Consider the following 13,511-nt stretch of genomic DNA (forward strand, 5'->3'; position numbering starts at 1 on the left):
TCCATCATCTCTTTATTACGTGCAACATTCTCAATTTTCTTGCTATACTTTATAGCCTAAACCGCTCATTTTTAGTCTTCTACTTTGCTGTCCACATTGTCATTAACTGCCAGTGCTGAAAAGAAATATGTAACGTTTTGTAGAAAAATAGTAATTTTATTATTTCAAAAAGATGTCATATAAAATTCCTACTCGCTTTCATCTAATTTTCAAACAAATATGACCTCAGAGTGAGCTCTGAGTTTTTAACTGATGAGATATTATTTACTATTATGTGTAGAACCGAGAATCATTAACTGATACAAGTTTAGAAGGAATGCATATTTATTTTGTTCTTTGGTTAAGTACTGTTTCTACACTGTTTCATAAAGATAAAATAACAGGAAAATAAATTTTGATAAGAAAGGCTGAAAACGTTCTTCAAACTAAGGCTGATTTTCTGTTGTTTTCACTATTATAAATCCTTCCATTTAGGCCAGAGATATAAAAAGGCAGAAGATATCTTAAAAAAATAGTTTTCACAAGGGTCAAAAATCCATCTAACAATATTAACAGGGTCCGAAAACTTTCAGAGTTGGTTTATTAGTCAGTGCTCTGTTTCCAAAGTCATTGTCAACTCATCATATCTAAACTGCTGGGATCCGAGGCCCCTTCGCTGCGCAGAGCTTCAGCCATGTCTCTTCGAAAGACTGACATATTCTGAGTGAACCTGGGAAAAAGAAAACCCAAATGTTTGGTTAAAGGAGACCTGATACTGAGAGATGTATTTCAAGAATCGGTAAAAAGAATAACTATAATGTAAATTTTAAATTGAAAGAAAAACAGAGGAAAACTCCCAACCAAAATCACTAGGTGCCCTCAAAAACCAGTCCTATAAAATAACTGTGAGCATATAAACACGTATGGGCAGCATCATAAACTCAGCCTACCAACAGTGTGAAACATTTTAAAAGTCAGCTGGAAACGAATGCAACAAGAAACCTTTCCATCTCACGTGACTCGGAACATGTCCTTTCTCCCAAACCTCCAGCAAAGGGCTCTTTGGGACACGTCCAGATGGCCGTCACGGCCAGACTCTCCCAGACCTACCTTCCCCTCTCATGAGCGGTGTCAGAGTTCAACCTGTCTCTCAGTGAAACGCGGTACCATCACCCATCTGGCACAGAATGGATTCACAAAACTATTCCCCAACAGTTTGCTACCAGCAGGTGTAGGACGTGAAATCTGCCCGGTGGCATCACACCTGAGACTGAATGACAACTCTGACTCAGCTTCTGTGACAGCCCAAATCTGATCTACTCCCTTGGTCTATCCTTACCTGAAATGAAGAGTTTAATTGCCATGTATCACATCCCATGTATTGATTTAAAAAAACCCAAAACCAACCCAAAACCCCCACACACAAAAAAAAGATTTGAAATGCCAGGCATACACTGCACCCTCCATTTAGGGTTTTTCAAATGTTCTTTTGTTTGCTGCCTCAATGCTCTTCGCTTTGATTGTGTCAGACTTTGCTGGCTCACTATAGCGAAGCTAATAAAGTTTCCCGAAGAACGGCTCCTTAGGGCTCCTTTCTGCAAAGGACTGTGAGGACAGGTGCTTGCAAAACTGATGGGATCTCAGCAAAGGTCTCTTTGCAGGACCAGGGGTAATAATCCTTCCTGCCTGCCTCCACTGTACTGTACTTTATGGGTACGTCTAGCAGCAGTGTGGTGAGCTGGAGCTTGCTGTGTGTGGAAATACAGGATGCAATTATGAGTTTATTCTTTATTCTATTCATAATTTTTTACGTTTGTGCTTATTTCCTTACTAATGGAAATTGATTTCTGCTCAATTTTAAACAATCACAGTTAAAAGAAGCCTCCCATTCCACAGAATAAATCTGCGAAGGATTACAAATCAAGAGCTGAAAACGGAAAAGCCATCCTATTAACTCATGCTGCTTGTTGGGGAAGTGATGGCTTAAAAGTCTTCCCAAGTTAGACAGGCGGATGCTACTGAGACAGACGAGCTGCTCGTTCGACCGAAATCTCTCTATCCCCCTCACACCTGCACCCATCTCTCCCTGCCTGCACTTCCACAAAAGCTCTCCGAGAGCTTCCGCACCACTGCCTATCTGAGAGTGCTCTGCAGCGCTTCGAGATGAAAACCCTCTCTAAATCCATGGATATTTGAAGCTAGCATTTGCCAAACCTACTATCTGCTGGCAGCCCCAGTGATGGAAGCCTCCGTCCTCGCCCTGAACAGGAGAGCGCAGGCAGCAGAGCTGGATTCCCCACGCTGCCCCGCTACTCTCCCTGCTGCCCGGAGGTGCCGGGGCAGCTCGGCCGCCTGCCCATCTGGCTTCCCTGAGCCTGGGCTGGATCATCGAAGGAGGATCTGCCCTTCTGTCCTTCAGGTCTGGAGTTCTCACAGTAAGGCAGCTCGGAGAAAATGCACGTCAAAGTATGGTCTTCTCAGAAAACAATGTTATCTTAAGGACTGCTTGCCTTCAACAAACAGAAATAGATATGGAACTAAGAAATGACCTAGTTATAAGAACAAGTTTTATTCAGTTTTTAATTTTCAATTTTTTTTCCAAATCCTGAAGGACTGTTGAGGCAAATGAAACCCCTTGGCATTTACAGCTCTAAGGTCAGACTATGTCCTACAGCGTGCCACTGGCAGCTCAGTTTTTCTTTGTTTTAACAGGCATTCTCCTCCTTCCCGGTGGCTCTCTGCCTTTTTGCCAGGTTCTCTGCTGATCCATAATACAAGTTACACAGAAAGTCTGTCTGATTTATTAGTGCCATGGATGTGATCTCTGTGCTTCTCTGGGTTTGCTTCCAAATTCCCCTGTCTCTGGCTACCATCCACAGTCAGGCCATAAGGAACTTACACCTTTAGTACCAGAATTTAATATGAAAATGAAACAAAATTGTGGGGACCATAATTAATGCAAAACTATTTAAGAATTAAATAAATTCAACATAAATTTCGCACCAATGAACAGAGAACAAGTCAGAGAAATAAAATCACCAAATGGTTTTAGTCACCACTTCTCTCCCTTTCCAGTTTGTTTCAAGCTTCCCAGGAAGTTCCACAGCCTGGACTTAGATTGTGTCTCTATACTTTTCACGGTTTGCTTTGGTTGAATAACACACATGGAAGAGAAAACGCAGCTAGCTAGTAACAAAACACTAGTGTGAACATTAAATGCAGACAAACTTGCCATTTCTTTTGTGAAAGCTTCTATTCTATTTTTCAAATGACGGCAAGATTGGGTGAATTTGTGATTCATGTTAGAAGAAAAAAAATAATCCTCGCCTCATTTATCTACAATGCATAAGTGGCCCCACTGGATCCCTTCTCATTCTGCCATTTCACAAGCAGTTGCTTGACCCCAACACCAGCAAGAAAAGGCTCTGTCAGAGTGACAGCACTGCTGGAGGCCGAAGTGAGTGTTTTATCGGAGGGGTTTAAGGTTGGAAAAGGAAGCTCCAAGGCTCACCTGCTGAAATGAGGCAATTTTTCCCAAGTGAAAAAGCAGCAGCTGCCAGCCTGGCAAACCTTGACTTTGGGATTCAATTAGGAAATACATTCTGACCAAGAAAATACATAATGATCAAAAGTTCAGGCTCTAACTGTTAAACCTAGGGATGAATTCTTTGATAGGGTATTATCTTTTTTTCAAAAGGAACTGCAGTTTAAGGCTACCTGGAATACTTCCTATGTCAGAATTTTTTCCAGTTGAAGTTTCCATTTGTCTTTTATTTTTTCAGCTTGCTTATGTGTTACGAACTTACCTGTCTCTGTTCTTTACCAAAAGGTTTTGCTCAACTCCTTCCATAAGATTCCTGAAGCAGTGGTCAAGGACTTCACGTTTGTTGTCAGGCTGGCTGGTTATCAAGGTTGCCCTTAGTTCGCTGAAGTACTAGGATGGCAAAGCAGAGAATATTAAAGATGAGGTTTGGAAATTTAAACTCAGAGTTACTCACCTACACCTGGAGGGCTCTTGAGGTCTGTCTGAATCGGGTTTCAGATGCTGCCTTCCTAACTGCACCAGCAGTAGATCAGTTTGAAGATATCAAACTGATCAAAGCTTCAGTAGATCAGGACTGAAGTTTAGCGGTAACGGGTGAGGTGCCACTTTACCAGCGGGTGTTGGCCACCCGACCAGCTCCAGTACAGAAAGCCACCTACGAGAGGCAGCAGAAACATCCTTGACCACTTTTCAAGTCTTTTCAGAATGGTGCAAATTTGTGCACTTTGCTGTGGGCTCTAATCGGTTCGGTGCTGTGATGAGACAGTCACCTTCGTTTCTTTAGAAGCTAAGTAATCTATATGATTTTCTATATTACTATTCCCATTATATTCTGGCAGACCTATAGACTAGTTAAAATAGAAGTTTTTATCACCTTTGGAAAATTTTGGCTCAGTCTAGAAATACGGAACAGGAGGGGACCTCTAGTGTTATCCACTAGCCTACTACTACAGCCAAGCAAGTCATATAATCCTGTTTAGTCTTTATTATATTGGCTGTGTCAGTCAAAGTCTTATGGCCTTGGGCGTAAGCACATCCATGGTATAAGCACTGATACAGACAATTATTCAGAGGAGAATGAACCATTCTGATGAACCTGTGCCCAAGTACCTGGCAAAGTTTCTGAGCAGTCTGATATTGCAGTCAAGAGGAATATTCCGGGCATTCCCCAAATTTCAGGTGTATAACAAGATAACTTGCTAAAGGTAGGCTGAAAATCAGTTTTTAGTATGCAAAATTTAGTACACTTTTGAAGTTAATGTAACTTGTAGGGTGTCATACAGAGTATCAGAAAGCACAGAAGTCTGGGATTTGTTTGCCAGATTTTTTTAAAAGCTTTAAGAGGTTTAAACCTTAAACAAATCTCGAATTAAACACACATCTGCTCCATCAAAACTACAGCTCTTCCGTACACACAGAAAAATATGGGATAACAAAAGAAAATGTAAAACTGAAACACTAATGCTAAGCCCTGACAACTCAGCAGGATTATAGAAAGTGTTTGCTTTAATGTCTGCTTGGCAAATTACCTGCCCTCAATCTAGTTCCTCTCAGACCAGAAACATCCCGTATTACGCCTCTTTGCTGACCGCTGCAGCAGTACTGGAAGCGAAGGCAGCAGCTGATCAAATAGCTGGGTCCCAAACTACTTAGGAACTCAAAACTGAAAATCACCTGGGAGCTGGTGTTAAAGATGAAATACCTGCCTGCAACAGACACGTGCCCAGAAGCCCTGTCTCCAGGTGACAAATGCAGAGTTCAACGTAGAGCAGTCTACAACCCTGAGATCTCATCCAGCGTCCACAAGTTGTTTTCAGAAAAAAGGCATTTCCAAGAACAACTTCAGTCAGCCTCGTAATGAAAAGTATTAACAGTATCCTCAAGTAACAGCAAGGAATAACATCTTGGCCTGCCATTAACGAGCACAGCATCCCATGGCATCGCTGGCTCAACGCTCTGGAGCTGTTCTGAGCCCTGGGGTTTCGAGGGCTTCTCTGCAATAACATCACCTCTCCCGGTACACTCGAATGCCTGTGTTCGTTGGCTGAAGGACAACAGCAAGCAAGAAGGAGACACGGTTGCCACATTATCAGGATATAGAGGGCTTTTTCTGCCAACCGCTTGTCCCTAGGATTTAAATTAAACTTGCCGCTCTATTTCAGTATGGAAACGATGTCGGGAGCCACGTGCAACCATCCCATTCCATACTAAGCTGATGCTGTCTCAAATATTTAGCATTTTTTTTAGGGTGGGCTCTGAGTACGATTCCCATTTTGGCATAATTACCCCTATTGGTGCAGGCATGTATAAATCCCAATTTTTCTGAGTCCCCAAGTAAGCCCGATGCCTTCCCTTTGAGATGAATTATAGGCAAAGAAGATCTCATTAAAACAAAAGAAGAAGAGAACAGGCAGTAAAACATGTTAAATGCATGCTTTCTATCTCAGGAACTGTAGAGACAGAGACCCTACCTGAAATAAAGGAACCCGTTTCCAATAAATAAACCAGCAGTGCACTGAAATGAGCCAAGAAAAGATGACTTTTACAGCCATATATAAGCACGCGTCCTACTTTTTCCAAACACAAAATAAATAACCTCGATGCAAAAGGGGCGATACAAATATTGTAAATTCTATTTCCTGTTCTCCACCCTTCCGGAAGAAATATAAGACTTGTTCGTAAGTAAAGGTGCTTGTACATATCCATGTCTGCTAAGCAAAACACATAATCATTAGAACTAGTCTAATTTCAGTAAAAAGAATATTCTGCCAGTCACAAACTTATTCCTTATGATTTACAGCTCCATGGTTTTATCTTCAAGTGAAATATTTAATTTCTTCTTATACTGAAGCATCAAAACCAGATAATTAATATGTAGTCAGGCTAATACTTAAACACTATAAATCAGAAGCATTATATAAACAAAAGTGTCGTCTTGAACAAGATTGGGAATGCACAAAACTACTTATTTCCCACTTTTATAATGATGCAGTGACTCAGAGCAGATAGAAAATGATTAGTTTTCCTTCCAAAGTAGGAAATATTGCTTCCATCTGTAAAGTATAATATTGTGATGTCATAAAGTTTTCCTAAACACTGAATTTGCCCTTATTCCCTCTCAATCATTTTAAAAGAACTGCTCTCTCTTATAGAGCTTGGATTTAAATCACAATAACACACCAAGAAGATGAATGACAGTGCTATTGGATATGGCTAAAATTGGATCCTTCAGCACAGGTGAATGATGAGACAGCGCTTCTCTTCTTGATATATTTTCTTCTTCTATTAGTTTCCTTCCATAGCTGGGATTTCAGTTTGAATTTTAATGTATGCGGTTGCTGCTAATCTTAGTGTCTTATTTTTTTCCAGCACCCTCTTATTGTATAGACAATTCATTCTCCAAAGCAGTAATACACTGAGGCTTGTGACTGCCCAAGAGATAAAGCAATTCAGAATAAAGTTAGAGCTGGCTCTGAAGTATGGCGAATACAACAGGTCAATATCTCCAGAAACAATGCCTTGCCATACAAAAAATGCACACATTTAGATCAACTCGCATTCATTTACTCAGATGGTTTCCATTTCAGACAATATTGTCTCTATTAAGTCACCAGGGAAACATGATGGGTATATCCAAATTCATAGTTTCAGGTTTTATTGAAAGGGCAAATTGCAGAGTATTTCCTGGTTTACAGAATCTGCCACAGATGCACACGATCCAAATTGCAATCAATGCGAGTACTTAAGTGTAAGCGCTCAGATAATACCCCCCAAAGCTAGTTGTTCCTGTGAAACCTTTCAGAAGAAGAAATTGGTTAACTATTTTTCTAGGAAGCAATTTTTCTGATGTGATTTCCACAGTGTTCTTGTTTCATATTTCTATCTAAAAGCCAGACGAGCTTGCACAACTTCTATTCCTGCTTAATTCTGGAAACGTGAAGACATAAAATTTATTAGAAAAAGGTTAATTACATACTTGTGTGATCTAAGGTTGGGTGTAAAAGTTGGAGTAAAGGTTTGAGAGGATTCTTCATCAAAATGAAGCCACTCAGCCTCTGTGAACTAATCTGTAAAATACTTACACAGTACAAGAGCTGAACCCTACTCTCCTCTAATGTGAGCACAATGGAGCAAGGTCCCAAGGAAAGAGATGGGGGATTTGAAGGGCCACAGGCAGCTTTCTTCTATGTGAAATAATTATTTCAACTCTTTGGGCATGTGAAGAGTGAATCTGGTGGAATTTCTTAAATACTCACTTTCTCATTGAGAAGTATCAGTCCAAGCAGCGGTCTTGACACAGACCACTGGTTTCTGCAGTCTTCAAAAATGATGGTGTTCATTAGGATTGACATCATCTGAAAGAAAATTCATAGACAGTTTACATGAATATGGATACTGTTGTTATATTGTGTGATGCGGTGCGAAGGAAAAATTAATGAAACCTTTACTAACCATGCTGAAATCACTGAGATTTCGTGTATGAGCATGGTATTACAAAATTCATTCTTCCAAACAAGTATTTCCATAACCAAAACTACCAGGTGAAGAAAGTTAAGGAAAATGATTGTCAAACCTCGGCTGTAAAGAAAAAGCTGAAGTTAAATACGAATTGAGATTTAGAGCTGTGTTAATTTAAGGTACAGGCTTTGACTTTACTACAGGGATTTGCCCCGTTGTCACACTACTTCTAGGAGAGCAATACGTATGTGACCAGTAATCTATATTAGTTTCAGATTAATCCCTAGCTGCTCTTCGAGATTCCGGTTTTCTCACATCCACCTTTCTTTGTGTACGACACGGCAAGGCACTTGAAGGGAACACGTCCTATTTTGATGCAGGCAATCGTGACTACAGCAAGAAGTCTATAAATCTATACCATTTCCATCGCAGTTACAAATCTAGCCTCTGATTTTAGACATTTTACTTTACTTCTGTGACTTACTTTACAGAGCTCTACAGCAGGGATAAAGCCACTTCATCAATGTTATAAAGCACTGAGATCTATCAGCTCATACAATTAAGTTCTACTGGCACCCAAACAGAAGCTACATAATTCACTTTGCTCGTTGGCTGGCATGTAACCAGAGCCTTCGGCTAATGCCACGTGGAGTATTCTCCCTCTGAGGCCTCTTCTGGTCTTGCTATGCTTCTGTATACCTCTGGTGTGTGTAGCTAGGAAGGGCAGGACTTATTTTAGGGATTGGCGCAATTTTTGTAAAAAGAAATTACAAAATAACTATAGAATCCATTTAAAGATAAAATGCTCTAAGATATCCTTGAGATACATTAGTCCAAAATGCCAAAGGCCACAACACATACAAACCTAAAAACATTACTCAGAGATTAAACAGAGTGAAAATTTGTAAAATGTCACCAGTAAATAGTTTGACTCACGTTTATAAAATATCTACACCCTAAAACCAAACATAGAGGAAGTAGAAAATCATTAAATCCTTTCTTCTAGGCCAATGAGTAGCTATAAGCAGGGTCTCCAGAGAGCTGCCACACTGCAAACTAGCCTGTAATAACTGACCAAGGCGAAGTCAAACAGCATGTTTCACTAAATGAAAAAGATGAATCCTAGCACTACAAATCACCTGGAACAGAGATATCCACAAATCATTTGAGCTTTCAGGTTAGGAACATACGGTCTGGTGTGGGAAAGGCCAATTCTTCACCTGACTTCATGGTTTATGTATCAGGCAAACTATTTGCCATCACTCATAGGACAAAACCAGTTCTATACTGCTTTGGAACCAATGCAAACAATTCAAAACCTCCTCGCGAGCACTAACATGGGCTTGTTTTCCAAACATGAAGAATAATTACAATTTCTTATAATTCATTCGTCTCCGTAGCTTGTAACAAAGCCAGGTGTTAGGACAGAAGCATTTTTTAAAGTAATTAAACGAACTCACTCAAGCTGTGATTTAGTCAGAGCACCATGACTGATATACCCGTATTTCTTAGAAAAAGTGCTATGCACGTAGAGAGACTTTCAATGTGATGCTTAGTCTAAAAAGAGCATGCTCAGAGACAAGTTCACAACTGACCCAGAGGGAAAGTGCCATCCCTTCAAACTCCACCTTTATCAAACAATTCATGAGGATGTCTTTAAGGTCTCTAGCCCAGAATCGCTACTAATTCGCAAATTCACTGCAAAGCAAATACTTTAGGAAAGTTTTTGGCCTAAATATGGGAGAAGACCAAAATGTCCAAAATTCACCTGGGAAACACTAATTTGCGTCTATGCATAAGTAGTAGAGACAGTACTGAAATAAGCAAGGAATACGATGAATGTTATAATTCATAAAAACAAAGCCAACATAAAGCAATCTATGTAACAGTAACTATTAATCGTGTGCTTTGATATTGGCCAACCAGGACAGGAAACAGCAAAAGCCTCCCTCCCACTTCTGAGCTTTTTTCCTCTGACAAGATCCTACTGTCAAACGTTTTTATTTTCACTTCTGACTCTAAGGATTAATGAACAAGTACCCTTTTAGAAATCATTAGCCGTGCAGGCAACAACACTGCATTCAAGAGTTAGCTAGGTCTCGTACCTGGACATACGTATGTCTCTTTTCTTCATGGGTCAACCCTTTCCTCTCAGTTAAACTAGACAGTTACAACACTGCCAAGCGTTAATGCTTTCACACAAAGTTGCCTCTGTTTAAAGAACTGCTGGGACTAGTGGTACCACTGCACTAATATGAACGAGGTTGTAACATCTGCCCGTGAGCTCTCTGGAACAGTGATTAATGCCTCTCGTGAAGTGACGGAAGTTTATCACTCGCAGAGGTGGACAATTTGGAATCCTATTGTGTTGTCTTTGCAGATGTCTTAGACATCCCACTTCTTGCAAAGATTAAAAAAAAAATAAAACCAAGGCGTAGGGCTTGGCATTAAGAATCGCAGGCGTAAAATCGGGGCAAACCTATCTATCATATCAAGACCCCTGTTGAAGGTTGTCAGGAGTGCATTACGGCACAGGCAGAAGACAATCAGCAACTACCGAGCCTAATTCCACCAAGATGAAGGGCACCAAAATCCATGCCAACAGCCTTAAACTTCCTTTTCCCGTTTTCCGTGTCTCTCTCTCACAACTATCGCTGCTGCTGCTTTGTTTTCCTCCGCAGCTTTGGTTCCCTGTGCTACGTCTGCATGAGCCTACAGCAGCTGCTTGCGTTCCAGGTCCTTCTTTGTTTTACAGCGCTGCTGACACACGCCGAGAGAGGCTGCGCCCGCAAACCAGCGCGAGGAGACCACCCTGCTGGAGAGGACTTCTGGCCAAGGGAGGCAGCCTGCGCAGGCTCATCCGCCAGGCAACGGAGCTCCTCCAGACAAGGCTCATGCTACTTTCCAACGAAGCTTTGCCTCAGCAAACACCACTGTTTGCTGGTGATGTACCAGGCCTTAACTCTTTCTTGGACAGAGGTTATCAGGCTTTCATTTATTTTCACTTAACTCTCCCTCTCCCACCTCTCTACTGTTTTCACGTGATACAGAACAGCTTCCTCCTGCACTGACAAGTGACATCCACTGCTTCCTCCTTCAGACCTCACGGATCAGTGATGTGACTCTGCCGCAGTCGGGAGAAACAGGTCGACCCATGCAGGAAAGAATTTCCAGACACTTGACACACAGCTCCACGTATTTGCCCATTTTTGTTGCTCCCCTGAGTTGTTCAGGTCACGAGGGAACAGAAACTCTCAAGGCTTCTGAAAGAAGCTCTGAAATAATGTGCCGCCTTCTTCATATTTCATTTGCTGACACACATTTACATGTAATTTGTATTTATGATGGCAACACGTACAGAAATGATAACTGCAATTTTCTGAAGATGAGATCTTGCCCAATAACATCTACAAACGGGGAGATGAAGGCAGTTCCGTGGCCAGCACCGCGGCCCCGGAGCGACCCTGCCCGCTCCCAGGCCGTCAGCTGGACCCGGGTACGTGGGCAAGCGTTCAGCAGCCAACAGCCACAGCACTGGCTGCATTTTTATTTCGCTTCTTTGGAGAACTGCAGAGCATTCAAAGCGTGCCACTGAGCGACATCAGTATTTACCATCCCATTTTACAGAGGGGCTGACTGAGGAGCAAAGTCTGTGCGCAAAGCCACGGTGATACGGGCCGAGACTGGGGCACCCCCCGACTGCCTCCGCTCCTTCCAGCCAGCACCCAACCCCGGTCGCGCCGCTGCTGGAGACCTCCAGCCCCTCTTACCGGGCAGAAGAAGCAGCTGGTGGGGGTTCAGGTGGACTTGCACGTATTTCGCACGCAGGTGTCAGAGGGAAACCCACGCTCCGGTCCACCCTCCTTACTCCACTTCGCCACAAGTCTCATCGGCTGACGGGAGAGGGCGAAGCAACTCAACAGCACCACAAAGCATACGGCGCAGAAGCAGAACTGATCGAACGCACAGATTTTTCGACTTCTAGGTGGAAAATGCTCTACCAGTAGAAACTGAAACATTTTGCTTCAGGACAGTGACTCCTCAGGTCCTGCCGCAGACCCCCCGCCACGCAGCGGCACTGCAGCAGCCGGGGCGGCCGCCCGAGGCGGGGGCAGACGCGGGTCCTCCCGCTGACTCAGGCAGAAAACAAGGTCTCAAGGTGGGGAAAGAGACGTTAAAAAGGAAGGGGGCAGGGGAACAGCTAATCTATTTTCTGCTTAGTTCAAAACGGCAACCTTGCCTCCGTTCTCTTATCTTAAACGCAGGGCGTCACTTTATCTGGGTCAATAATGTTTCTCCTGACACATTTGTTCTTTACAAAAGGAACTATTGACAGAACAGGCAAGAATAAAGAACTGTTCTTCCAATAAATTAATTCTTCAGAGCTTCTCTTCCTTCAGAGCCTCTTTCTTTCTTGGGTGGAGGAGGAAAATGTCAGTCAAGATAACCCTCATTCTGAAAACTTCTTGTAAAAGAAGCTGGAAAAGAAGCTGCCTTTCCATTAAAAAGGCTTTTTTTTTTTTTTTTTTGCTGCTCCACGTTATCAATAGAGAGAGCACTGGCATCACTGCAGGTCCCGTAACTCATTTCTCTCTCCCATACGTTGGGATGAATATTTTCTTCTGCTGCCACTAATCACATTTTAACATAAAGAACATTGTATTAACACCGGAGACAGCAGTATGTATGCCTTTACAAAGGATTTAGAATGGTCAAGAACTTGCATAGCTTTTAACCAAACACTTGGCTGGTAATAACAGTCCTTTTTTCTAGTCAGATCTGAAAAAGGTTCAGATTTTTTCATTGTTTAGCATATAAAATTTGGTAGGTTTTTTGTAGCTCTAGCTTCAGACAGTCCGCTCTCAATTTAGGAGCTGTGATTACTAATTTAAATGTCTGTTGGAGTTCTCAGTTCTTTCATCATCAATTCTTCCTATATCAATAAATGGATCATCATTTACTAATAATACGAGGAAGATTTAAATGCCCCAAGATTATTAAATACCTTAAATTTTAATCTGTTGTTTTAAAATATTTATTTTACTAGAAAGCCTAACTTTCACATTGGTATTTTCCATGTTCAACGCTAAAATTTCCAGATGAAATAAGAAAACTAAAGCCTTTATTTATTATGAAAGTGAGAACCAGCCCATCATTCCTAAACTAAAAATATCTAACTGTCAGGAACGGCAAATCAGTCGAGATTTGAGAATCGCACATCTTGTCCCCCTGCATTATGAAACTACATTAGACCAACAAAGAGCTTCAAACAAGTTGTTCGGAGCAGGGGAAGCGCGGGAGGCTGGTGCTGCAGCTGCCGGGGGCAGCTTCGACCTCCAGCACCAAATCACGGGCCGAGTTAGACGGCACCCGCTTTCCTTCCAGACACCCCCTTGGCGCCCTCCGTCCTGTTGCTAATTTTCATTACGTGTGCAGAAGAGGGGAGGAGCTGTGGCAGGAGGGACGGTGGCGGAGAGAGAAGAGGGCATCAGACAGGAACACAGGCAGTCCCTGAAACCGGGCTAACGTA

The 13,511-nt window shown here is 42.1% G+C and overlaps 1 protein-coding gene across 1 annotated transcript in view; it reads right to left on the bottom strand.

The window, feature by feature from the left end:
* Positions 1 to 306: 306 nt before the first annotated feature.
* RANBP17 (RAN binding protein 17) overlaps positions 307 to 13,511 on the bottom strand; it is a 164,526-nt gene continuing 151,321 nt past the window's right edge. The window contains exons 26-28 of the mRNA XM_069772834.1: positions 7,780 to 7,878; positions 3,786 to 3,913; positions 307 to 709 (exon numbers count right to left, since the gene is read on the bottom strand). Of these exons, the coding sequence (XP_069628935.1) occupies positions 613 to 709; positions 3,786 to 3,913; positions 7,780 to 7,878 (324 nt within the window). The 3' untranslated portion in view covers positions 307 to 612. The remainder of the gene's footprint in view (positions 710 to 3,785; positions 3,914 to 7,779; positions 7,879 to 13,511) is intronic.

Source organism: Haliaeetus albicilla, chromosome 27 (assembly GCF_947461875.1).
Source record: "Haliaeetus albicilla chromosome 27, bHalAlb1.1, whole genome shotgun sequence".
Classification (NCBI taxonomy): Eukaryota; Metazoa; Chordata; class Aves; order Accipitriformes; family Accipitridae; genus Haliaeetus; species Haliaeetus albicilla.